Source organism: Triturus cristatus, chromosome 12 (genome assembly GCF_964204655.1).
Source record: "Triturus cristatus chromosome 12, aTriCri1.1, whole genome shotgun sequence".
Lineage (NCBI taxonomy): Eukaryota > Metazoa > Chordata > Amphibia > Caudata > Salamandridae > Triturus > Triturus cristatus.
In genome coordinates, this window is record NC_140595.1 from 141463617 (window position 1) to 141488840 (window position 25224).

The 25224-nt window shown below is 44.0% G+C and overlaps 1 protein-coding gene and 1 long non-coding RNA gene across 2 annotated transcripts in view; one reads left to right on the top strand and one right to left on the bottom strand.

Moving 5' to 3' along the window:
* LOC146772914 (uncharacterized) overlaps positions 1-25224 on the top strand; it is a 190148-nt gene that overhangs the window by 140939 nt on the left and 23985 nt on the right. The window lies entirely within an intron of this gene.
* The window catches only part of LOC146772915 (semaphorin-7A-like), a 295594-nt gene that overhangs the window by 45475 nt on the left and 224895 nt on the right, over positions 1-25224 (bottom strand). The window contains exons 7-10 of the mRNA XM_085639536.1: positions 22986-23125; positions 20504-20679; positions 10748-10856; positions 6324-6528 (exon numbers count right to left, since the gene is read on the bottom strand). Of these exons, the coding sequence (XP_085495662.1) occupies positions 6324-6528; positions 10748-10856; positions 20504-20679; positions 22986-23125 (630 nt within the window). The remainder of the gene's footprint in view (positions 1-6323; positions 6529-10747; positions 10857-20503; positions 20680-22985; positions 23126-25224) is intronic.

Sequence of the window (25224 nt, forward strand, 5' to 3'; positions counted from 1 at the left end):
ACTATACACCCCACACTCCATCTGGGAAAAGTTTCAAACTATTGCTAAGCCCAGTATTTTGTACTGAAATTGAACTCTTCCAGTATAAAACCTATGCTAGGCATCACACTTACACCATGGACTTTGGTGCGATTGTATTTGCATTGGCCCATGGCAGCAGTGACAACCGCCAAACGATAAGCAACGTGAAATGTGAAATTTATTAGAAGTTACACTTGCTGTAGGTGGGAGATCATGAGATATTTTGCCCATTGTCTATGTCTGGTTTCATTCAAAGCCAGGTCGTGCTACGCTGGTATAGCTGGCTGTTGGTGAAATCCTAGCAGTGTTTTTACGGTTCCCTCTCCATTAGGAACCCTTTACATTCATGGTACGGGAACAATGTTCAGGTTGGGGGTGCTGCCATCGATGTTATATCACTGAAGTCATAGGGATTGTGAAAAATCCAAGCATCAAACAGATAAAAAGTGAAGCAAATGAGTCACGCTCATTTTAGAGCAAACTCCTGCAAATATTACTAAAACATGCTATGGTAGTGCCCTATCATTTACAGACAGCTCACTTTCCATTCAAATGGCATTATATTTGCACAGACTTGTACATTAACTGATAAAAATATATATAGTGCACAAGCAGTAATGTATGATAACTGGGTTTCAGTGAATATTTATCATTTGCACATCACCAAGTAAAGTCTATTGATTTGTTTTGATCCTATTAAAATGTTTGTTTCCATCACACTTGAGAATTACAAGAAAAAGGTACTTCATTTGTGCTTTCCTAACTGAATATATATTTTGAAATATGTATACAGATTATTTACAGATATCTAAATGTTGTTGTGTGTTAGAAAAAGCTGATCATCTACAGGCTTTCTTTTTACACGTCCTGTACCACAACAAGATGTTTGTATAGTTCACTTAAAAAAAATCATCTCACTTTGCAGTCAAAGAAAGAAAAGTAAACGCTGAAGATTCCTTTTGAAAGAATAAGCAGTAATTTGTAACTAGCGGAGGCTCCTCGGTTATGGCGGAGAGAGCATCGCCCCAATGCTCAGAGCCAGCAGATGATAAAAAAGATAATAAAAAATTTATCATTTTATTTTCCACTGACTTAGCTGAGTCTCCCGAGTGGCTCTAGTCTAGGGCGGGGCCACCCTCTATGGACAACAGCAAGGAGGAGGAGAGTTGGGCACTGTAAGTGCGCATGTAGGTTGGGCCGGCTGCCTTAAAATGGCCAGACATGTGCACTTACATTTCTCCAACCCAGCTATGTTGCACAGCTGGGTGGAGAAGAGGCACAGGCTCCCTGTCCCTGAGCGAGCGAGAGTCAAACCTGCCTACTCAGACCAATCCTGTCACATCTCTCATGCTGGGTAATAGCATGAGAGCAGAGTCTGGATTGGGTAGGGTGTCTGGGAGCCTGTGAAGTGTGGCTCAGGGACTGCCAGGAGAAGAAACCATCTACCCACTCGTGCAAGAAGTTGGACCTCAGCAGCGGCAGGTAAGTACTTTTTCAAATTATTTTTCCTCCCCGCGCTGCCATACTGCTTTTTATCGGCAGCAGCCGCCACTGTTTGTAACAAGACAGAGCCTGACATTTAACCTGTTTTTGAATGTACAGCAAATGTATCAGGATTAAAACAAAATTTAAAGGAGTCTACTGTCCATTCACCTTTTTATCTCCAGCATTGTAATGTCGGGGGGGGGGGGTGCCGGGGCCACCCTCCACCGAACCACTATTTCCAGCACCTATGGCAGGTGTTTGGCGCTAATCAAAGCCAATTCATGTTAAAATCATGTTAAGCTTTTGTAACAAAACATATTTTACATAGGAAATTTCATACTGTCATTTTGCGGTTATGTATCACGTAGTTAATCCAGTGCTTAATTTGAGCCGGTGCTTTCCGGTGTTTGGCACCGGCACATGACTGTCAACACCATACTTAGAAAAGTCCACCACATGGTGTGGCGCTGCTCATCTAAATTTAGAGATGAACAGAGCAAGGGTAGTTTAGGAATTCAATATACAATAAAACTGCTAATACCTGCCTCCCCAGCCATTCCTTTAGCTTTGGGGACCTCGAATAATCTGAACTGTCGCATTTACATGCGAGTGAGATGGTTAGTAGTTGTTTTGGCAGCAATGACAGGGGCGATGGGTGGTGCAAGCTGCAGTGGCCTCCTGGTCAGAGCCCTGGCACTTAATATTTTACAAATTAGGCACTGAGTAAATTTAGACCCAATTGTATCTGTTGCTGTGTTGAACTAAAACGTGTCGATGTCCTAGAGTGCTCAGTTTGTTTTTTCTTTTTCTTCTTGAGTTTGACTCTCCGAGATAATTCAAAAGTGTGGTCGCACGAAGTAGCCTTGCATCTGGGAGGATTCCCTGCCTGATTAATATATATTTTTTTAATTTTCTTTGAACTTTCAACGTCAATGTGAAATGAGGCAATGATCTGCATACTTCAAACCGCTTTGCTAATAACCTCAAGCGATCCACTTTTTTTTTTTGCAGAGTTTTATATAGCGCGAACTTGACTCGAATCCAATCAGGTATCAGAGAGCTTTACATAGCACCAGTTACGTTACATGAGGACACACATTCATTCTTTGTTAGGCACAGGGAGATTAAGTGATTTGCCCAGAATCACAGGATGTTTAGCGTCATTCCCGAGACACGAACCCAGTTCCCCCAGGTCTGAGGTCGAGCGCCCTAACCGTTAGAACCTTCTTTCCCCTTTGAAGACCCTCAAATATGAAGTGCCAGAGACTAAATCATTGGAGACCACTGGACTTAACAAAAAACTATTTTATTTTCACAATCCTTATATTTGGCCGATTTAACCTGTTTGCGGCCTGCCCATGACACTTCCGTGATAATGTGAATTATTTGATTTAAGCACCCACTAGGTTTCAAGTCGGTCCACTTCCTCTTATAGTTAAAATGAATGAAACCTAAAATGAATGAAACCTAAAGGATATGATAAAAAGATGGATTAATAGTCCAGGATTAATCAGAGAACATTCCCAGGGCCAAAGTGATAACTTGTCTTTTCATAACAGAACAAGGAGAGAAACTAAAAGAAACACGGCCACTGTTTTTGGCTGTGCTCGAGGCTTCTTGTGAACACATTACAGATCTTTTTCAGCCCAGTATGGCAAAAGCACTTAGGAGCTGTGGCAGCCATGACTCTTGAGCTTTTAGGAATGAACTCATAGATTGCTACCACCTTAAGACAAATGGAGATGTATACACTATAGAGCCCTCTTTGGTGTATCATCTTTTTTAAAGACTCCCTGGACCATAAAGAACTTGGTTGTATTGCCATTCTTTCTCTTTTCAGCCTTGGGAGGAACCCACAAAGCTTCCCTTCTGCAGAGCTTCCTTGAAATGGAGGCCAAAGGATTTCCCTCATAACATTCCAGAGTATATGGCAAGAGAACACCCCTTCTACTCAAGATGAGTGGCATGCACCTGTGGACTGCCAAAGGCACGCAAACCCCTGACAAGAATTGGCTAGTCTGTTGGAATGCGCCAAATTTTTCAACCCTGATTCAGACTTGCTTGAAAGTGCTGCCAAGGTGAGCAGCACTCCAACATTTAAAAAGCTGCCTTGGCTGGACCTTCATAGACTGCTGACACGTCTTACACCAAAACTGTGGTCTGCCAGTCCTCTCAAAGCTGGGGTCAAGCTTGAAGTTCTGATACCATGCTGTTGTTTTCAGCCTGCCTGCTGGTTGCAAATAGTGGCTTAGAAGAACCACCAAGAAACCCTAGGGAGACTGCAATAGCTGCACAGAACACCGTAAAGACTTGCGGAGCATTTAACAGAAACAGTGGATACCTACAGCCACAACAACACACGGGCCTTTCCCCAGAAGGGACGTTCAGCATGGGACAATACCTGTACCCTTGCACTTCTAAGTAATTCTTTATAAACATCAGAACCGTTACGATATCTTCAGCACCCCATCATCTCCATCTGTCATGCCCCAGCATGGGTCCCAACAGTCTTGCACCAAGATTCCTGGAAAGTAACCCAGAGCTAAACTATGATCTCCCTGACACTACCAGTCTGTACAAAAAGGAATCGAAAGCAGCCGGGTCACAGAAGACTGCACCACCAGAACCAGTCACTAGCAATATGCGATATTGCCCACCTCAAACGATCTGCTGCTTGTAGACCGCAAATATACACTTGACAATTGGGTTGGATGAGAGGCAATATAACAACAAGAGTAATCAAATATACAGTGATATATCAACAAAGAACATTTTGCATATGAGTGTTTTCTGGTCTTTCATTTTCTTGTTGCACTTCATATAAAAAACAGCCAGCCAAAACGTTTCGCCCAAACATGGGCTTCTTCAGGGCAAGATAATGTAAACACACAGCGTGTCTTCTGGCAAGTGAGTCAGAGGACAACTTGACGCAAAATCTAAAACACAATGATGTAGCTCAAGGTAGAGCATAAATCAGCAAGTATGTATATTGGTATCATATGCGAAATGTTCTTTGTTGATATATCACTGTATATTTGATTACTCTTGTTGTTATATTGCCTCTCATCCAAACCAATTGTCACTACCAGACTGTGTAGAAATCCAGCAACAGGCTTGCACTTGTACTCCAGATCCCTAATTCTTGGGCACAGAGAGTGACATCCACTTGGGGACCTTTGGCAAACTGTGGCTGAGATTACAAACTTGTTTGGGATTAGAGCCAGTCCACACCTCTGCCATCTTCCAGAGGGACTGCCATTCAATCCAGGATAATTGACCCCATGGGACGAAATACGTATTCCCAAAATCCACGGGATATCATATTTAAGAGGGAGATGGCCAGCCAGTTTCCCAGAAATCAAAACTTCATTGGATTATTGTGACCTGGAGCAGATGTTTTGAAGATACAACTCTAAGTTTTGGTATCAAGGCACAAAACAAGAGACAAGTCTAGCGTTCCAGTAAACCAGGGGCCAGGGCCAGACTGGGATCGCAAACCAGCCCTGGCAATTACATCCAACCAGCCCCCGGGGGAGGGGTTTGGGGGGCGTCATAGCAGGAACACTGCTGCTGCTCATTTGTTACAAGAGGCCAATTTTGCAGCACTGCTGCAAAACTGCCCCCCTGTAACAAAAATGGCGAATGCTGGCCCAAAACCGGCCCCACTCCTCCGGCCCACTGGGGAAACGCCCGGTGCCCACTACGGTCAGTCCGACCCTGCCAGGGGCACTAAAGGTTTCAGCAGCAACCCCTTAGATCCCAAGATTATGACACATGCACCCTATGGGGATATCAGACCTCAACAACAAGGGATGGAAAAACCATAGAATCCTTGGGAACAGTGGATTTTAAGTGCATAGAACTTGGCTAATTTGATCTTTACTCAACTTTGATTTGACTTCATTTAGACATTGGCTTAACTCTCCAAAAAACTGATCAACTCATTCTCTCCTTGAGTCAGTACTTGTGTGCCCAAGGTTCCCTTCAACTATCATCAGAATGGATTGCATATGGGCATCAGCTTATCAGAACAGGTCCCCAAGATTTTACTTTACGAATCTTCACTGGACAAGTTTATTATTCTGTTGATCTGTCCTCTGTTCGAGTAATGTTTTTTTTCGTGTTCACATGCAGGAATAGTTTGAACATGGATGATTGATGGCTTGTTGTCCCTTGTTACAGCTGTTTTCACTGCGGCCGTGTCACATTGGAAGCTTAATATAAATCTTGGGAGGATCTCTTGGAGGAGAGTTATTTTTAATTCTTGTTTGCAAAAGGTTTGACCCATCTGCAGGTAGTACATTCACCTATTCTAATTGATAAAAATTCATAAATAGGAACAATGTCTCATACATATATCATGATTCGTGGAAAGTTTATTTTTAGCTGTGGACTGTCCAGATCTGTGGAGCTTGTTGGCTGACTATATTAAGTGGGGATGAAACGTGTTCCCTCCACTCCTATGCCACCCTATAGCTTCTAGAATGAAGGAGCGTTGCAATCAAGTCTCTCACAATAGTTCACAAGGCTCAGTATCAGCAATCACCTGAGTTCATAGAAACTACATTCAGTTGGTATGTTCCAAAACTTTGGAGCACGCTGTCTATCTACCTTCGGAAAGAACCCACTCTCCTACAGGTTATAAAGTCCACAGAGACATGGTGTTAATAACATTATCTACAAAGTACCATTGTTGTTTCTGGTCTTCTGACCAATTTTTCTTAGCAATAACCATCAGTGCTAGCCCACTCATAATAAGTGGTGAATACCAAAACATAATGTATCATGCTCACTTTTGCACCATCACCTGGACCTACCTGTTCCGAGGAAGAGGACCGTGTGGGAATAGTTGCTTGTGTCCCACACCCTGTCTGCAATTACTCTTGTGTAGGATTCGCCTGTTGGCAGGGAGTAGAGAGGACGGTCCTCGTCAGGGAAGACAACTGTATCAAGCTCTGGGTAATCCTTCATGGTGGTCAGAAAGTGCTTGGGGAGGGAGCTTGTTGCTGAGTTGGAGATGCACTGTGAGGGCAAAAAAGAGAACCAATCATCCTTAAATACCCTCACACGCAGTGCGGTAGGTAGAGTGAATGTTCAAATGTGTTCTGTAGCCAAAGGAAAGAGGTCATGTCTTTAGCTACAGTGGTCTTGAAGTATGAGAATGTAAGTGGCATGCATGTACCAGATGACTGCATTGAACATAGTTCACCCAGAAGCATGTATTCCTGCTTAGATTTTCTCTGAAGGCTAGATGTTTAGCAAGACACAACTTTGCCTGCTAGCTTACAAACTGTTCAATAACTACTACCTGCCCAGGACTGTATTAGAACATGTACCATTCACAAATGTGCAGGTTGTACATGTTTTCCCTAAATAGTTGTGTCCAAAGAATACGCCTTTTCCCTGAGAGGTGTGTGCATGTATTGAAATCGAATAAGTATTAGATACATGTTACCAGGCTAGATCTGTGCAATATATCTCTTATCTGAGTAGTTATTTATGTTTAGCATTGCTTGTCTGAATAATTCATTGTTGGAATTTGTGAGTTATTAAACACGGGTAACTCTAATAATGAATGAATAACACAAAGTACATGTTTCATTGCATCCTTGTTTACTTAACTATGGTAATCTCATTATTTAATATTAATATTCTCTTGCAGATTTGAAGTGTGTTTTATGGTTTATTGTGTTTGTCTGTCCGATTTAAAGGAATACTGAAGTGGGGTGATTAGGGAGAAGAGGAGGAGTGTGCCCTAAGATGCATCCTGAGCCCCCCCAGAGGAAAGTCCCGTGTAACTAAAGGAGCAGTTTGATGCATTTGAAATAGAATCCTGTGCTTTACAAATTCATAAATACAGATTTACTAGACAAAGAATAACCAGCATTAGATTTGCAGGTGATAAGAGATTTATTTAACAGTTCATACTGCACCATTAGTCCAGGATATAACATTTAAAACCATTGATAAACTAAATTTAGAAGTAAATGGCACCTTGACTGTTGCTGTTTCTGTCCTTGGGCAATGTACACAAGGGGTATCTCGGTTCTTCATTTGAATTGGAATAGTATTTGGACTGGGACACAATGGTAAAGGGCAGTGTCTGCTGTGGTGGTTTGTCCTGCTGTTATAAAGTGGACTTCGATGGTCCCGCATTGTCGTTCCAGGAAGTGATACGCGCACAGGTACAATAGTCCTTCTTTATATATTAGCAACAGAAATAGATGGCCCCCGAGGGCCCATTTTTGTTTTTGCCTTTGCCAAGTCTGAACCCTGGCAGTCCCTGGCCACTCAGAGCACTGGTAGAAAATATACTTTTTTGTTGTCTTATTTGCTCCCCCTTTATTCACTGCAACACGTCATCGGTTGATTCCTCGTTATTTTCCCTTTTTACGTCTCCCTTCAATGCCACTCCCCTACTGCTCCTTTGAAATGCTTTTTTTTCATGCCTGGTCCATGAGAGTTCCATGTTTTCTTCTCCTTTCTTGGCTCTGCGCATAGTTCCCTGTGACGCTTGCGACACGTGCCCTATTACTACCTCCCAGTCTTTAATTCTAAGGGTGTAGGTTCCTAACAGTACCTTGCCTCCAATGCTCAAAGAGACACCCCCCGAGGTCTCACTGGTGAGACCCTCTACACTTCAAGTCTCAACTTTCTCCTGAACTGCTTTTGTTTGCCTTTCTATCCTTAGTGGCCGCTCTCTTTTTTTGCTACTTTTGTGGTGTCACTTAAACGCATGAGATCATAACAGGTGCACACATAACCCAAGCAAATAATATTAGCACTGAGTACCAAGCTGTATTTACTCAAGACGTCAGTGGTAAGTAATGGGGAATAACGCGAGCAGGGAGCTTTCCCACATGTTTTTTATGCTATAGTCCTTGGACACTGTTTCGCATTGACGGATACCGCCAGCTGTAAGTTGCTGGGAATATAATTCATTATTTTTGTGTTCTTACACACGACAGAGTTTTAAACACCATCATGACAAAATATGGGTAGCAGATTATCGATTACCACAACATTGTGAAGTTAAGTATGTACGTGTGTGCATATTTACTATTCCAAACTCCATACAATGCACCTTGACAATAAACCTCGGTTCAGAGTTTGCAGGTGTATAGATAAGACTAGTAAATCTGTACTATCTTACATATACTTACCATCACAATATTGCTGTAGTCGATATTCTAGATACAATATTAATGCAAGGCGATGTTTCGTCACTCAGTATTGTGATAGACATTCATTATTTGGAACACATTTTTTTAAAACTTGTATAAAATGCCACTCAGTGACATTGCCACTGCCTAGCTAATTTGCAGCTGAAGGAGTGAATATAATGGAAATCTATTTTCTGGAGAAGTATGTGTGCTGACCATATTTTCATCTAGCTAGTCTTCATCCGCTTGCTATTTCTGCCTTCCTTTTACCCTTACTTTCTTCCCTCCATCCTTCCTTCCTCCTTGTGTTATTCTATGCTTTCTTCCTTTAATCCTACCTCCTTCCCATTAATTCTTCCTTCTTTCCACCATTCTTTCCCTACTTCTTTTCATTATTTATCCATCTTTTCCTGCTTTAACATTCACACTTTACTTCTCATCATTTTTCTTCCCATCTTTCTTTCCTTTTCCCAACCTCACCTTTTCTTACTTTTCTCTCTCCTACCTCTGTCTGCCCTTTTCTCTCCATCTGCATTGTTTCTTTGGACTCGGTTTTGAGTTTGGCTGGCAGTAGTACAACAGTCATGGTGGCAAAGAACATTACGTCTGCCACCCCGATGGACCACTGCTCGCCTAACGTAGAAACCACTGTTGGCCCAGCAGTTATCTCTGTACCTTCAGTGGAACCACAGTCACCGTGGTTCCTCAGAAGGTACAAACTTTGCTGAATGGCTGCAGTCTGCCTTGATGGCCATCCACCAAACTTTTTCTTTTTGCAAAGCCAAGCTACCAAAGTGGGAGTTTGTTTTTGAAAAACAAATAAAAGATCACCCCACACCCAGGGAGTTTTTTTTCCTGGACAGGGTGGGGGTGCAATATTTTTTTGCCTGTCCGTGACTGCCAGGTTTTTCAGGCAGTCAGAGACAGAAAACAAGCAAACAGACCACCTGGTCCAAATAGAATGGGCAGTCTGATGGCTTTTTTTAATGGACCAACCCTGTTGGTCCGTTGGAGTTAGTCTTTTGGATAGTAAAGCCAGCAGAGGTACACCATCAAAAATGCTGATGGTCCTCCCAACTCAGAACTGACCGAAGGTTTGACTTACAGTGCCATCACATTTGCGACATAATACCCTGTCCTCCAAATTCTCTATCAGGCTCTTAGTCCCTTTTGCTGTCACTCTGTGTGGCCGCCATTGCCCACACACCTCAGCTTACCATATTTTTTTTCTATACGGGGTTATTTATGACCTTTTGCCATCAGACAAGCAGACAGAGGAGAGCCAAAGATAAATAGTCAACAATTGAGTGAGACTGAGCTTAGGAGCACCTTGGTCCCACTGCCCCTCGTGTTAGCTGCTAGAGGTGTGTATGTTGGGCATCTCTCAAATGGCCATGCTTATGTGTGTGTCTCTTAATGTGTGTGTTTTAGTATTCTCTGTTTGGACAGGCATCCATGACAGGCGTCTCTTGCCTGGCCGGGTGTTTGTGCTTCGCATCTCTTTCCTGTACCAGTAGACATGTTTGATATTGTTTTCCTGCCCAGGTGTGTGTGGGCTGACCATTTGGTGCTTGTACCAGTATGTATGTCAAGTAAGTACAGGTATGTATGTATCTCTGACTATGGGTGTGTTATGGGGTGCATTAGGCATTTCTTGCTTGTACGTTGTACCGGTATATTGTATCTTATTTGGCAGTGTTTGTGTATGTTTTGGCATGCCTTGCTTGGGCTGATGGGAATAATTGGCATCTCTTGCCAGGTCTGTGTATTTTATTGGAGATTCCTTTTCTGTACAAATACATTTTTCTGGTTTCTTTATTAGATCATGTGTGTGTGTGTGGGTAATTTCATGATTGCATAGGTGTGTGTGTGTATGTTGGCCATCTCTCAAGAGGACATGCATGTGTTTGGGAGTTTTGGTCATTTGTTGATTGTAATGGTGTGCATGTTTCATATCCTCTTGGTTGTGCATTGAGCATTTCTAACAGCTATGCATGATGGGCATTTCCTAACTGGTCAAGAATTTGTTTTTGGTTTTTTTGCTGTACAGGTATACATATAGGCATCTCTTCTCTTACCTTGCCAGGTACGTTTGGCGACACTGAGCCAGTGAAACCCTTCAACTTTGAGGCTGTGAAAGCCTGAGTGATTCTTGCCATTGAATACATACATACAGCAGTAGCGCCCCTGCGGGTTAAACATGGAGATCAGTAAATGGAAAGACATAACTCTGCAATAGATCACAGTATTGATGAAGCATACCACTAATGGAGTGGATGAGGCTTTTAAAAACAAACAAAAAAGGGTTCCTGATATAACTGCTCAACCCTTATGCTTAATTTGGAGATACATAGGGCTATAAATAAAAACCTGTGTTTTGTGTACTTACTCAAGGAGAGTGTATCCCTGGAAAAGGCTTTCTCTCTGCTCCCTCCCCCGACACAGATGTGCCAAACTAAGGTGATCCTATGTGTGTAAGTAGCTCATAGTATGTTACACACGCGTCTTTACAAGAAAGCGTCGAACATTCACATACCACGGCAAAACACTGCCATACAAGAGTTCAGGCTAACTGGTCTAGATGAAATAGTACAATACATATTTAATGTGGATTTCACTGTTATCAGTTGCCCTGCAAACCACAAGTCTCTTGTCCTCAGAATTAACCAACCCATTTGAAGAGACTGGATTTTGATATACCATCATTTCAATAATGCTTAGTCGTCGTTAGTCTTTATTATCGATGTATTACATCATGAAAGACAATTACAATACATAAAAAAATACATAGTTTTAAAAGTACATAGTTTAAAAAGAAAAACATGAGCAGAATACATAAAAATATTTCAGTACCCTAATGCCTCTTGGTTCTAATAAACCAAACCCAAGCCAAGAATTTGGCAACAGCAATAGCAACATATTCGCTAGGCTCAAATCTCAGCATTTCAAGTGCTTCAGACCCTCGTCTGGTGCCCAAAGTTTGACATAATGGTTTGAGCCATTTAGCTCGGGGTGCAGCGTAGGCAGGACAAACAAAAAAGATATGTCCGACAGAATCTATACAATCAAAACAACTTTTGCAGGAGTCGCTGGTCATGCCCTTCCATTTTTTGGTGAAAGAGTTGGTCGGAAGTGTGCCTACCCTAAATTGGTGGTATAGTTTCCTGTCACAAGGTCTGGTGATGGTGTCCCAGTAAGCTTCGAGGAGTGGAATTTTTTTTTGGGCTAGGAACCTTCCTGACAAGGACTCTGCAGTAGCTGAGTTAAAATGTTTCTGCTGTACCATTGACCAATAAAGGCTCTTAAAATCTTTCTTAGAGGGAAAGGGGTTATTGGCTGGATCAGACCATAAATTGCCCAACCCCATAGATTCCAGGAGTTGTTTAGTCTGTTTGAACCAGGGAATGTTGCCAGCCCCCAAGATGGATCGCACATCGAGAAAGGCCTTAGCATAAAGGTCCAACTCAGGGACTGTCCATAAACGCCTCCAGAAAGCCAATGGTTTGAACCTTGCAATATCTTCAAACGAGTGACAACCAAGGTCCAACAGGAGGGGTTTGACAGGGGTAGAACAAGGAAGCCCCGTGAGCAATCTGAGAAATTTATATTGCGCTTTAACCAGAAGAGAAAGATCTGCAAAACCCCAAAGTTCAGCGCCGTAAAGGATCGCCGAGTTGATCCTTACATTGAAGATTTTAATGGGGGGACCTATCATTCTCGACTGGGATTGCTTATGTTCTTTAACTAGGCAACCAGAAAGCTGGGCAAATTTTAGGGATAAAACATCAATTTGCGGCCTCCAATCCAACTTGTTTTCAAAAACTACCCCTAAATAGGTCATAACATTAGTGCGTTCCAACAAGGCTTTGTCCATACAGACATAGCCCTTTATACCTCTCCCTTTATTAAAAACCATGTATTTGGTTTTGGACACATTGACAGACAGATCAAAATCAAAGCAGAATTTCGTAAAGACGTTGAGTGCCACCTGTAATCCAGACAGGGTCTGGGAAAGAAGAAGGGTGTCATCGGCAAACATAAGGAGTGGTATTTTAGTACCTCCCAACGTTGGGGCGACCGTCGATGTGTTAGAATAATACTTAACAACACTATTAATAAACAATAGAAACAAGGTAGGAGCAAGGACGCACCCCTGCCTGACACCCCGATTGACCCTGAACCGGTCAGTAACCTGGCCCTGTTTCCCCCAGCGAACTTGTGCAAAGTTGTTGTCATGGAGCCTAATGATGATATTCAGGAGATCGGGAGGAAGCCCTAGCTCAGCCAATACGCTCCAGAGTTTCGTCCTATTGACTAGGTCAAATGCTGACCGAAGGTCTACAAAGGCAGCATATAAAGTACCGCCACACAGATAGACCGTTTTCCAGACAATTAGTTGGAATTTAAATGCCTGGTCGATGGTACTGGTACACGGTCTGAAGCCAGCTTGGAGGGGAGAGATGATATCCTCCTGCTCAATCCAAGCCTGAATTCGTGCCAAGATCATTCTAGCGATAATTTTTTGGACCGAGTCAATAAGGCTGATTGGGCGGTAGTTCCCCGGGCATGAGCGATCACCTTTTTTAAAGATGGGGAGGATCTCAGCCCCCCCCCAGGAGTCAGGAATATCGGCCCCTCTGGCTACAGCGTTGGCAAGGTATGCAATATAAGGCACCCAATTCCCTAGGTCAGATTTAAAAAGATCCGTAGGTACACAATCCATACCAGGCGCCTTACCACTTGGAATCTTACTTAAGGCCTTTTCAACATCGACACTGTCAAAAGTCAAAGTCGAGTAGAGGGGAAGATCCCTGGTTATGGCTGGAGCAAAACCCTCAACCAGTGGGGAAACCGAGAACTGGGATTCAAAATGAGTCACCCAGGCGTCCGGAGGGACATGATTGGTCGGAACCTGACTGTTCTGGGAGTTACCCCACTTGACAGTATGCCAGAAGAGGGTTAGATTCCGGTGTTTGCTGGCAGCCAAAAGATTATTCCAGTGATCGTTGTCCCACTCTTGTTTGGCCTTGGCTTTAGCCTTATTGTAGATTTTCCTAGCCAGTCTGGTATTAACTGGATCGTTGATAGCAATAGCAGATTTTAAATTGCTAAAAGATTCGCGGCACTCTTTGTTATACCAGGATAATGGCTTTAAAGTGGCAGATTTCTTAGCCTTACAGGGCTTAGAGAAAAGAGATTTGAGGCCAGTGAAAAGACGGTCATGAACACGTGTGGTTTTACCAACAACATCCTCGATACTCTGGAGAGACTGTAAATCAACCAGAGCACCGGATACCTTGGAGCTAATCACTGACAATAATTCAACATCAATTGCAACCTTGTCCCAGCGTACGCGCCGTCGATCATTAGTTAAAACGGCTTCCGCGGTCGCTATTTCGGTGGGTTTGGATCTATGTGCTGGGCAAAATAAAAGACTTAAGACCAACGGGTTGTGGTCACTCTCTGGACGGTCTAATACCGCCATGTCACTTAGTGTGGACCAGAACTCGATTTTAACAAGGGCATAATCAATTCTGCTGTTACAACGTCGGCCATCTGAGAAAGTCATCTTTCCACCCTTATCGGAGGTGGTCCTCCCATTTGCGGCCCTAAATCCCCGCTCCATACATAATCCCATCCACTGGGTGGCAGACTCAGTCCACCTCTTGATAGGAGGGAGATCAAGAGGGGGAATATTAAAAATCGCATCCACTTCCCCAGTTAGTGGGTCAAGAGTAGAAAGCAGGGGTTCGAAACAACAATTTAGATCGCCCACAATATAGACATTGGTGTAAATATTGATGGTGTCCAGAAACCCATCTAATAATAAAAAGGTGTTAGTACCACGTCCACCAGGGAGGCCTCTGTTATAAACATTTATAATTAAAACTGCGGGATCGTTGTTATGTTGCAAGGAGATAATTAATATGTCGGGGCTGTCAATAGCTAATTCCTTGAGTGAATACCCAAGGGATTGCTTAACCCATATACAGAGCCCGCCGGACGGACGGCCCCTGGTGCCACGAATGGCCCCCTTAAAAAAGTTTACAAACCCAGAAAGATAGATCGGATCCACCGCCCAGGTTTCTTGGAAAACCAGGATGTCGTGGGTGTTTACCCAGCCTACCCATTCTTCAGAAGTTACCCTACTACTAAGGCCCGCAACATTCCACGAGACCAGGGTCAAAGGCATGGAACTAGATGGCATGGCACATAGTGCTGCGGAGACGGGACCATTAGTGACTGGGGTTGATACAATATTAATGGGGCCCCTAGTCTCACTATCGGGTAGACGAGAATCAATGAGAGGGGAAAATAAACTAATTGGTTGAGGAGGCGGGGTGCTGGGAAAGAAAGTAACCAAACCAGCTTGACCACCCCGAGAGCCACCATTCCCCTTGTGCACTAAGTTAACTGGGCCAAGGCAGCCTTCCCACGAAATACTAGAATTTTCCTGATAAGATAACTGTCAATCAACCCCATCTAATGAATTCAGGGGTGCATAAAAATTTGACAGTGGGAGATGAAAATCCGGCCTTATCAGACGGTGGGAAGTCCTATTAACCCTTTCCCAAGCAAAAGACATGTCACGTATTGTGGCAGAGGGTTTTTGGGGATAAAAGTATGACAAGTCCACTGTGGATATGCCGGACCCTCTCAAAATATTGGGAAAGGAACATATATGCCTAACAGCCCTGGGGTCACGGAAGTTAATAATCACACAATCACCCTCCACCTGTTTAACACTACTGCCCAACCAACATACCCTACGAACAGTCATTATTTCAGCCCCTAGACCAGCTGGTAAAGGCCTGTTGGTATTTAACCAGTGTGAGACTTTGTTCTTCAGCTCACTATGACACTCGGACTTTGTCTGAGGGAGCCGAGGAACACCCACCATTATGACAGTGTAAGGCTGGGACTCGGGTGGAAGATTAATAGATGGAAAATTGTGGGGGGAATCAACTTCCTCTAAGTTGGGCTTACTGGTAGAGATAATGTTAGAATTGATGGCGGTGTTGGTGTGGCAATCTGTTTCTCTCGGGACCTCAATATGGGCCTGGGGACGAGGAACATCCACCACCTGGACATTAAGAGCCGGGTTATTAGGTAAAGCTCCATCCAAAGATGTAATGGCCGTGGAAGCAAGCCTAGATTTGTCAGCAATGTCTAAGTTAGAAGAGGTTACATGATCGGTAGAAGACACTGCAATCTTTTCCAGTAAGGACATATTGGCTGATACCATACCCTCTAACTTCCCAAGCGACGTAGCGAGACGAGTGACTCGCTCTAATAGTGGGAGGAGTAGTGATTTAAATAACTTCTCTACAGGCTTGAGAAAGTCGGAGGTAAAAGAGTCTACATTGGGTTGAACAGAGGGAGGGTGCAGGGACTTTGAGCTATCGGATGCCAACTGGGAACTAGCAGGCGTGGTAGGGTTGGGAGCTTCGCAGGTAGTTACAGATTTATGGGGGTTAGACACTTTAGAGGTTTTAACACGTTTCCCCTTGGGAGGGGCTCCCGTACGTTTCCTTTTACTCGAAATGTACCTGGGCTTGTGGACCTGAGTCGTCGCTCCAGTAGATGGCTGGTTGAAGGTGGACTGTTGGATACAAGTGCCATCGATGGTTAGGTTGCCGCTAGTAACTGGGGTACTAATTGTCTCTTGAAAGTCCACCAGCGGGCAAAAATCAACAGTGACTGGAGGTACACTTGAGGTATTACCTGACATATTAGAAGGAGGTTGGGGCTGGCTATTGTCAGGCGAAACCGCTGTCATGATGTTGCCAAGGGATGATCTTTTAGCAGATAGTTCCAGGGACAATCTTTTTTCTGTTAATATAATCTCGTGTTCAAGAACACGAGCAGCTCTGGTAATAAAGTTGTCTAGGGTCCCTGTTATTTGACCCCCTATACTGCCCCGGGCCACCTTCCTGCCAGACCTTAAAGAGGTCATGGTTTAGGGAAAGAGCAAACAAACAAACAAACTCAGAAGGTGGTAAACGGATAAACCTCCAATGGTTACAAGAAAATTAAATTGACTAGAAATGTCCAGAACTCATTTCATTTGTTAAGGGCAAGATATAGGCCACCAATGCTGTAAAACGGTTCACCAGACAGCAAATGCGATTATACTCACTGCGCCAGCAAAATATATATAGTTCATATATGGCTGCAAGTTTAAGGGAGGTGGCCCGCCCCGACCACGACCGACCACGAACGGCCTCAAACGGCCCTGTCTTTGCCCAGTCTTAGCCCGGGCTGCGTCCCGCGCTGCGGGAGTAAAATGTTGTTTTAAAGCCTCAGGAGGGCGGGGGGCGGTGCAGCAGGGAGAGCGGACCGGAAGCTCGTCGTCGGTCTGGCAGGGACTTCTGGGAAATGAAGTCCCCGCACGCTCGCAGCCCCGCTGCAACCACGCGCCTGATGCCGCTATATCTCCTCAGGACTCCTCCCAAGCGTCAATTACGGTCCTCTCCTCGGGACGGGCGAAGGGGCACCCGCGAAGCGGGTGCGCCGAGTGGTGGTAGGGCGCCAAGTAAATAACAGGTAAGCCAACGGTTGGTAATGCAGACTCCTCCGCTTAGATCCTCAACAAATCGAGCAAAATGTCCCGCTTGTTTCACGGCAATCAGGTGTTTTAAAGCCTCAGGAGGGCGGGGGGCGGTGCAGCAGGGAGAGCGGACCGGAAGCTCGTCGTCGGTCTGGCAGGGACTTCTGGGAAATGAAGTCCCCGCACGCTCGCAGCCCCGCTGCAACCACGCGCCTGATGCCGCTATATCTCCTCAGGACTCCTCCCAAGCGTCAATTACGGTCCTCTCCTCGGGACGGGCGAAGGGGCACCCGCGAAGCGGGTGCGCCGAGTGGTGGTAGGGCGCCAAGTAAATAACAGGTAAGCCAACGGTTGGTAATGCAGACTCCTCCGCTTAGATCCTCAACAAATCGAGCAAAATGTCCCGCTTGTTTCACGGCAATCAGGTGTTTTAAAGCCTCAGGAGGGCGGGGGGCGGTGCAGCAGGGAGAGCGGACCGGAAGCTCGTCGTCGGTCTGGCAGGGACTTCTGGGAAATGAAGTCCCCGCACGCTCGCAGCCCCGCTGCAACCACGCGCCTGATGCCGCTATATCTCCTCAGGACTCCTCCCAAGCGTCAATTACGGTCCTCTCCTCGGGACGGGCGAAGGGGCACCCGCGAAGCGGGTGCGCCGAGTGGTGGTAGGGCGCCAAGTAAATAACAGGTAAGCCAACGGTTGGTAATGCAGACTCCTCCGCTTAGATCCTCAACAAATCGAGCAAAATGCTTAGTCAAATACGTCAAGGGATGTTTATTAGGAAGTAGTCAACTTCTCAACATAAGTGCTAGTATATCTTGCAGCAACTTGGACACTTCCAGAGGAAATTTATTGAGTGCCCCCACAAGCGGGCAGAAGTAAGTAGGGAGCTGCCCCTTTTAACTGATATACAGACTGAGGTAAGATTATCTGTTGGGAAATTGGAAGTGATACTGACTGGCAAGTGCCACTCTTACATAAAACCAAAAAAGGTGAACTAGCAATCTGGCTGCTACATCTTCAATAGGTCGCAATATTATTAGCAATATAACAAGATTTGAAGACATATATATGATATATGCAACCCAGGCACAAGGGTGATAATGAGGAACTCAATATAACATTTTCTGTGAACCAAGCACAAAATGGCGAATAATTGAACATTCAAATTACTTTTGCCATGTGGGGCTCAAAATACGACCGCTTTAGGTTTCAACTACCCAGAACTCAAAGTCCAATATTGGGTCCCATTGAGTTCTAGAGGTATTTGAAATATTGAGGCCAACATTGCATGTTTTTGTGTGAAATGGATGTAGAGATATTTGAGATACTACACCCATCATCCATTTCGCACGACAGTTGGGCAAACAAGTCTTCAATTAATATCCGATAATGCAACCTATGTACAATAATCTGCATGTAAAAGTCTGTGACGTGTCCAAAACCCACACCAGAACAGCCTACATTATGAGTAAACAAGTCTGGGGCAGGTTTGAGATACTGCAACCTAGCGCAGACATTTTTTTATGAACAACTCTTCAACGGGCGTTTGAGGGACTGCGATGCCATTACAATATTTTCAGTGACGGAGTGTTTGACATGTATCTGAGATCTTATAACACCCCTTTCACCACTCAACACTTCCCACATTATATCATTCTTTTCAAATGAGTCTTTAAACAGTATGAGACACTGGGACCAACACTACAACATTTTTGGTAAACAACCCTTTTAAGTGAATGAGGCTTTAAAATGTATCAAAGATATAAAATGTAGCTTCTCCCCCATCAACCCGGGACAACAATATTTTATGCCAGTGAGTCTTCAATAGGGATTAGAGATAATGGCACCAGCAATGCAAGCTTTTCGAAGAATAAGTCTTGAGAGTGTATGTGCATCACTCAGAACCCATTGCAATTTTATGAGATTAAGTAGGTAACTGAGATATTAAATGTCCTATGCAACCCCTCAGACCCTCCTGCATTACCACATTTTAGAAGAACTGTAATTGTTAATTTATCAATATAGCGTTTACAACCAATGACAGGTTGTTGAAGTGCTTTGCAGTGAGTAGCATGCTACTCTGGAACCCAATTTTAGAGGTAAGAAGTTTGTAAAATAGTAAAAGGGCTTTTTTTCATTTCCCTGTTGATGAGTTGTGCTAAGTGTGTAAGGTATGTACTCTTGAGATCACATTCATTTTCCGTATTGGTTTGGAAGGGCTAGATTAAGAGAAGTGGATTTGTAAAGGGAAGATGTGAGATGTTACCTGGAGCGGTGAACACTTGAACCTGTTAGTTAGAATAGTAGTCAGCAAGGTTTGGGATAAGCCAGAAAGTGGAATTAGAAAATGAATATATATATATATATCTGCAAAAAATACAAATTAATATATACATGTATAGAGATACACTAATTGTATAGAGATACTTACACACACACAAAAACACATTACATTTATTAAATGTTAGGTGCAAAGTACTAATCCCCAATATATACACCAATATATACATACATGTAATTGTAATTAATGGTCAGACAAATACATGTGTGTTGTAATACTACATAGACTTTGTAACAATTGTTTTTTTTTGCTTTTCTAATATATATAAATATAAAATATATTTATATATATAATATATAAACATGTAGACAAAGTTGTCTACATATATTGATCCGTGAGGTACAGGGACCTTCTACAACTTTTTGTTAGGAAATTGCTTTATAGGTTCATGAGATACAGAACTAGCATCTGAAACTTAGATACCGCCCAGTAACTCCTTGAGCAAACACTTCTGCCACAGCTTCGTATAACACTTTGTCAAGTTTCATAGTCATCCACTAGATCATCAGGATAAGTGTATTTTTCCTGTTTTTAACTTCACATTGTCAACCTAAAAACGAAAAATATTGATCTATTATACCTACCTACACTTACCTTGCGATCCAGCAGTCATGCTGATGTAATAGATGCCATATTATTGCCGTGTGAAATATTGGGTGTGTACTGTCCATAGATATCTGATATATTGAAAGCTTCCAGTTCAAAAGAAATCTGAGTTACTGGGACCCCGAATGGAATATTTTAAGTCAATGGCCCTTTGCCTGGTATCTGAGATGCTGGACTTCACCCACTATAATGCTGATGGCTGTCAATATCTACCTGCAGCACTGGTACTGCACATCACATGTGGGGGTGCTTTTCTTTGACTGGTATATAAGACACGAGGACCCTCTAGGACAAGAGGAACCAGAAACATTGAGGGGAAAGATCAAGCTCGAGCTCACCATTCATTGGCAAAGATTCCGTACATCGTTCCGCCATTTTCATTGCCCTCCACGAGCACGTAGGCATCTATCAGCTTCTCGAAGCGCCGGGAGTTGGACATGTTGCCGCAGACCAGACGGGCTTTGATAAATGTCGTCCAGGAGTCCACAAGGACAGCCTTGGCTCCTTCATCTGCCTGGAAACAAAAATGTAGAACATTGGCCCTTATGCAGCTCAAGGAAAATTCACCCAGAGGAAGTGTATGATATGATAGTCCTATGCCTGTGTTGTTCAATGAGGTTCAGTCCTCTGCCACCCTGGGGCTGCATTATACATGCAGCGCACTTTCCTTCATTGCCCTGGGGCAGCGCATTCATGTGAAAAACGGAGCGGCTGCTTTACAGCAACCAGCCTGCACTTTGAAGGGGGATTAGAGTTAGTGACTGCACCCACCTGTAAGGGGAGATTTGGGGGTCCATAGGAACCCCTTTACCCCCTGCAAAGGGCTGCCACCAGGGGGTGTACTGACAGTGTGCCACCTTTTAGAAGGCGCACTGTTAGTGCGCCTCCTTTGAGCTTCCTTATGCCTCTGTGTTTGTGTCTGTAATATGAACACAGGCGCAGAGGCAAAGGGATTTCCTCATTTGCATGGGACATGCCCTCATTCAAATGAGGGAATGCCCCCTGCAGATAGTGCTGGCACTTTACATGCGCTAGCGCTATTGGTATAACAGAAGGGGCCGCACAAGCGTCTGCGGCCCCTTCTATGATACCAAAATGTCCCGGGGCACACAAAGTGGGCACAAACGCCCGTTGCGCCCTCGGGGCACTTCTACAATACAGCCCCAGATGGCTAAAGTAGACCAGGAAGGGCTAAATCTGCACCTGACAGTTTACAAGTTGGAGAAAACCTTGCTACAAGTTATATGAGAAATTTGAATAGTTTCCTTTTGTGTAATTACATGAAATTTGGGGAAATTACATGAAATTACTCAAAATCCTAATGTGGTGTTTAGCATTATATTCTAGTGGAAACTGCGTCCTCAACACAAAAAAATTGTGCAAAAAACACAAGTGCACGAACAACATCCGATTGCATTCTGTTTGCTCGCATTTTTCGCGTGCTCTGCATTAAGATTTTTACTTGAACAGACTTGATGTGTCATACAAGCGTAATTTCAGAAAATTCACATAAAATATATAACACAAAAGGCCAAAAATTGTTTGAAATGACGCTAGTGTATTGAACATTTTTCCCGGGCGTTCTCACTGTGTTTCTCTTGTCAGACATGACATGGGACATCCATGGGGCCTACATAGTGGGCTCAATGAAAAAGCCAACTGACAGCAGTTGGGACTAATTTTACAAAAAGAAGAAGAATAAAAGGGTGCATCATACATGCTTGAATGACAAGAAATCGCACAATGACCCACTTCACTCACCTCTGCCTTACCAATGTCACAAACAAATTGGACCTCTGTAAGAGAAGCTTTACTTTAATGAGAATTCTAACTTCTTTATTATTATGCATTCTTATCTGGATTAAATGCAAAGTGTTGTAATCTACTTGTTAATATAATGCATCCTCCCCATTGTTGTTCTCTGCCTAGCTGCTCAGCCAGTGGTGAGGTCATCAGAATGCCGGGAGTGTTTGTGCTTGGACAGGAGTCAGTTGGCGTGTTGGAGCTGAGCAACAAGGTGGCTGCTCCCGGTGGGGCATTGCATTGAACGTATCATCTTCCTGTAACTGATGATATATCTTGAAGAATAAACCTATACCCTTTTTCTACATGACCTGTCTATGTGGCATACTTCGTTTTAACAAAGTCACTATTTTTCCTATTGTAAAACCCCTTACCTTACTTCTTCTGCGCCTCTGTCTTGCTTTTCTTAGTAGTACGTTTCTCGTGAACATTCTACATCAATTTTATGTTCAGTTTTAACAAGTGTTTTCTAAAAATACTGTAGATTAAAAGGTATCAACACAAAGCAGGGCAGTGGATGCCTTGTATAACATTGCTACATAGATACAATAGCCAGAGGAGATGCAGTATTCAGCCGAGCTGTTCTTTGACACATGTTCATTTGAAGTCAGACCTGGGCCAGTGCTTTCTCTGCCTACTATCACCTGCTCTGCTTAGTAATCTGTTTGTTGTGTTTTGAATCAGGAGGGAGCTAATCGATGGAAAAGATGTCTTCATGGACATTTCAGTATCCCCAATCATAGAGCTCTTAGGTCTTAGTCACCAATATTGATGGTCCAATCTTAATCACTTCTGGACTTGAGTACCTGGTCACACAAAGGATGGGCACGCGGCATGCTAGCTGACCACTGTTCTTACTTTGAACAGTTTTAGTCAAACTTTTAATCAGTTCACAAGGTAGAATGGTAAGTAATGGAAGACAGTCTATCTCCGTTAACATACCTTTCATGGTATTGTATCTCCTACATTTATCCCAATCATTGCCACCTACCCCATATCCAAGTCAGTTGTCCCTACCTTGCACACTCGTCCCAGCCAGGCTTTGAAAGGTACACTGTCCAGCCCGGCCGTCTTATTGGCTTCGTTGAAAAAAAAATAGATCACTTCCGTTTCTTTGTTTTTAGCTGGTAAAAGGGCTGCACTCACAAACTCCGCCTCTGGAAAATTAACATAAAGAAAACACTTACATGTCAATAGAAACAGCCAAAATATGCACAAAGACTGTTATTTGGCATTGTAGCCCGGAGGTAAGAGGCAATAGTGCAACAATTCACACTGTCAGTTAGAAATTACTCCAGCAACCATTACAGTAATACAAGTAATCCCACCCCCAGCGTCTGAAGTGAGGGTAAAAGTAAAAGATAAAGAGAGAGATGCACACAGGTGGGAAGGCAGTGGGGTTATGTGCCACATAACTTACAACATATTTTACAGATGTTTCTTGTTCAAATGGATCAAAATAAGGGTGCCAAAGAATGTGCTGCATAATTCTGCATAATTTTCCTTTTCTTGCGCATAGATAGTACAACTTTGCCACATAACTTTGTCCTTCTACTACCTATGAAAACGGTAACGCTGTACAGAGTGGTCTGGGAGTTATGATGGCGAAGAACATATCTCACAATGAGCTGTGATTCATTTTAAATATGTCACAGTTCCCTGTGAAATGTGGATTTGTGGATTTTACACCAGTCATTTTGTCCCATAAAAACATCAAAACACATTACACAACCATATATATATAAATATATATTACCTACTGGCGGTTGCCAGTAGGAAGTTATAGTTAGGACCCAGTTTCCATAGGAAAAGGGTTTTTTCTTTTCCCAATAACTTTAGCGCCGAAGTTGAATCTTCGTGATTTTTTTTTAAAAAAGGTGGCCAGCTCCGGTCAGCTTCTGTCTTGAAAAAATAGGGGGTCCCAAAACGTACTTTCCCCATGTTAATTTCCGTAAGAACCTTTAGACAAAACTACAACCCGAACTGCTGAACGGAATTACACCAAATTTGGCAAAAAGGTAGGTCTTGGTTCAGAAAGAGCCTTTTTTTTAAATGGTGTAAATGCGTTCAGTAGTTCCTGAGAAATTAGAAAAAGAATGGGTTCGATATCTGTCCTCCATAGGAAACTTTAGACAAAGATACAGCCAGAACAGTAGAATGGAATTACACCAAATTTGGCGAAAAGGTAGACCTTGGTTCAGAAAGAGCCCTTTTTTTTAAATGGTGTAAATCCGTTCAGTAGTTCCTGAGAAATTTGAAAATGAAAGTTATGCTATCTGAGCACCGAGGAGGGTTCGCAAACCCTCCCAGGCCCAAGCTTCACTCTGATTGGCTGCCAAAACTCCAAACCAGGAAGTGTTGGCAGCCATCTTGTGACTCGGTAGAACCGAGTCACAAGAAAACATTAAAACAAATATAAAATCAAGAAAAGGGGGCAGGGTATAAACACCCTGACCGCCTAGGCCTGCTCAGGGGGTCCCACAAGGACCCCCAGCACCCATAAAAACATTTTGTTTATAATTATGGCAGAATTCGTGTTGGGCTCATGAATCCCGCTGAAATTATTTAAAAAATTGAAGCACGGCCTCCTGCGCTTCATTTGAATGAGGCCCCTGGGTGGGCCAGGTCCCGGGGCATTGTTAAAAAATAATAGCGGGGGCCCCCGCATCCCCTTGGACCGCCACCTCCCTGGGGCTTCTTGCTAAATGAATGCGTGGGGGGTCCTAACCCACCCACACACCCCGGGGACCACCACCTCGCTGGGGCACATACTTATTTAAATTCGGGCCGTAGTGGACCTCCAGCCCCGGGGACCACTACCTCCCCGGGGCTATTTTGACAAAGGGAGGGGGGCCGTGTGGCACCCCTCCTGGAGCCCTTTATGGCCCTGGGGACCGTCACCCTGCAGGGCCGGCTCCTGCAGTGTCCTGGGATGCCCACCCCCGGGACACTGCTGTTTGCAATGACAGGGCGGGAGCCATGTGGCTCCCGCCCTGTCATTGCAAACGCTGCTTTGCTTCATTGAAGCGAGAGCAGGGAAACCTGCTCTCGCTTCAATGAAGCAAAGCAGGATTGCTTTTCCACAAGGGAGCTGCATGTCAGCAGCTCCCCTTGTGGAAAAGCAATGCCGGCTCCCGCAGGAGGCGGCAGCCGGCGGGACCGTGGTGGCATTGGGGCTCCCCCCACAGTCCCCAACGGATAGGGCCGGCCCCGGGGAATTGCGTCCCGGGGCAAGAAGTGGTCCAGGAGGGAGGCC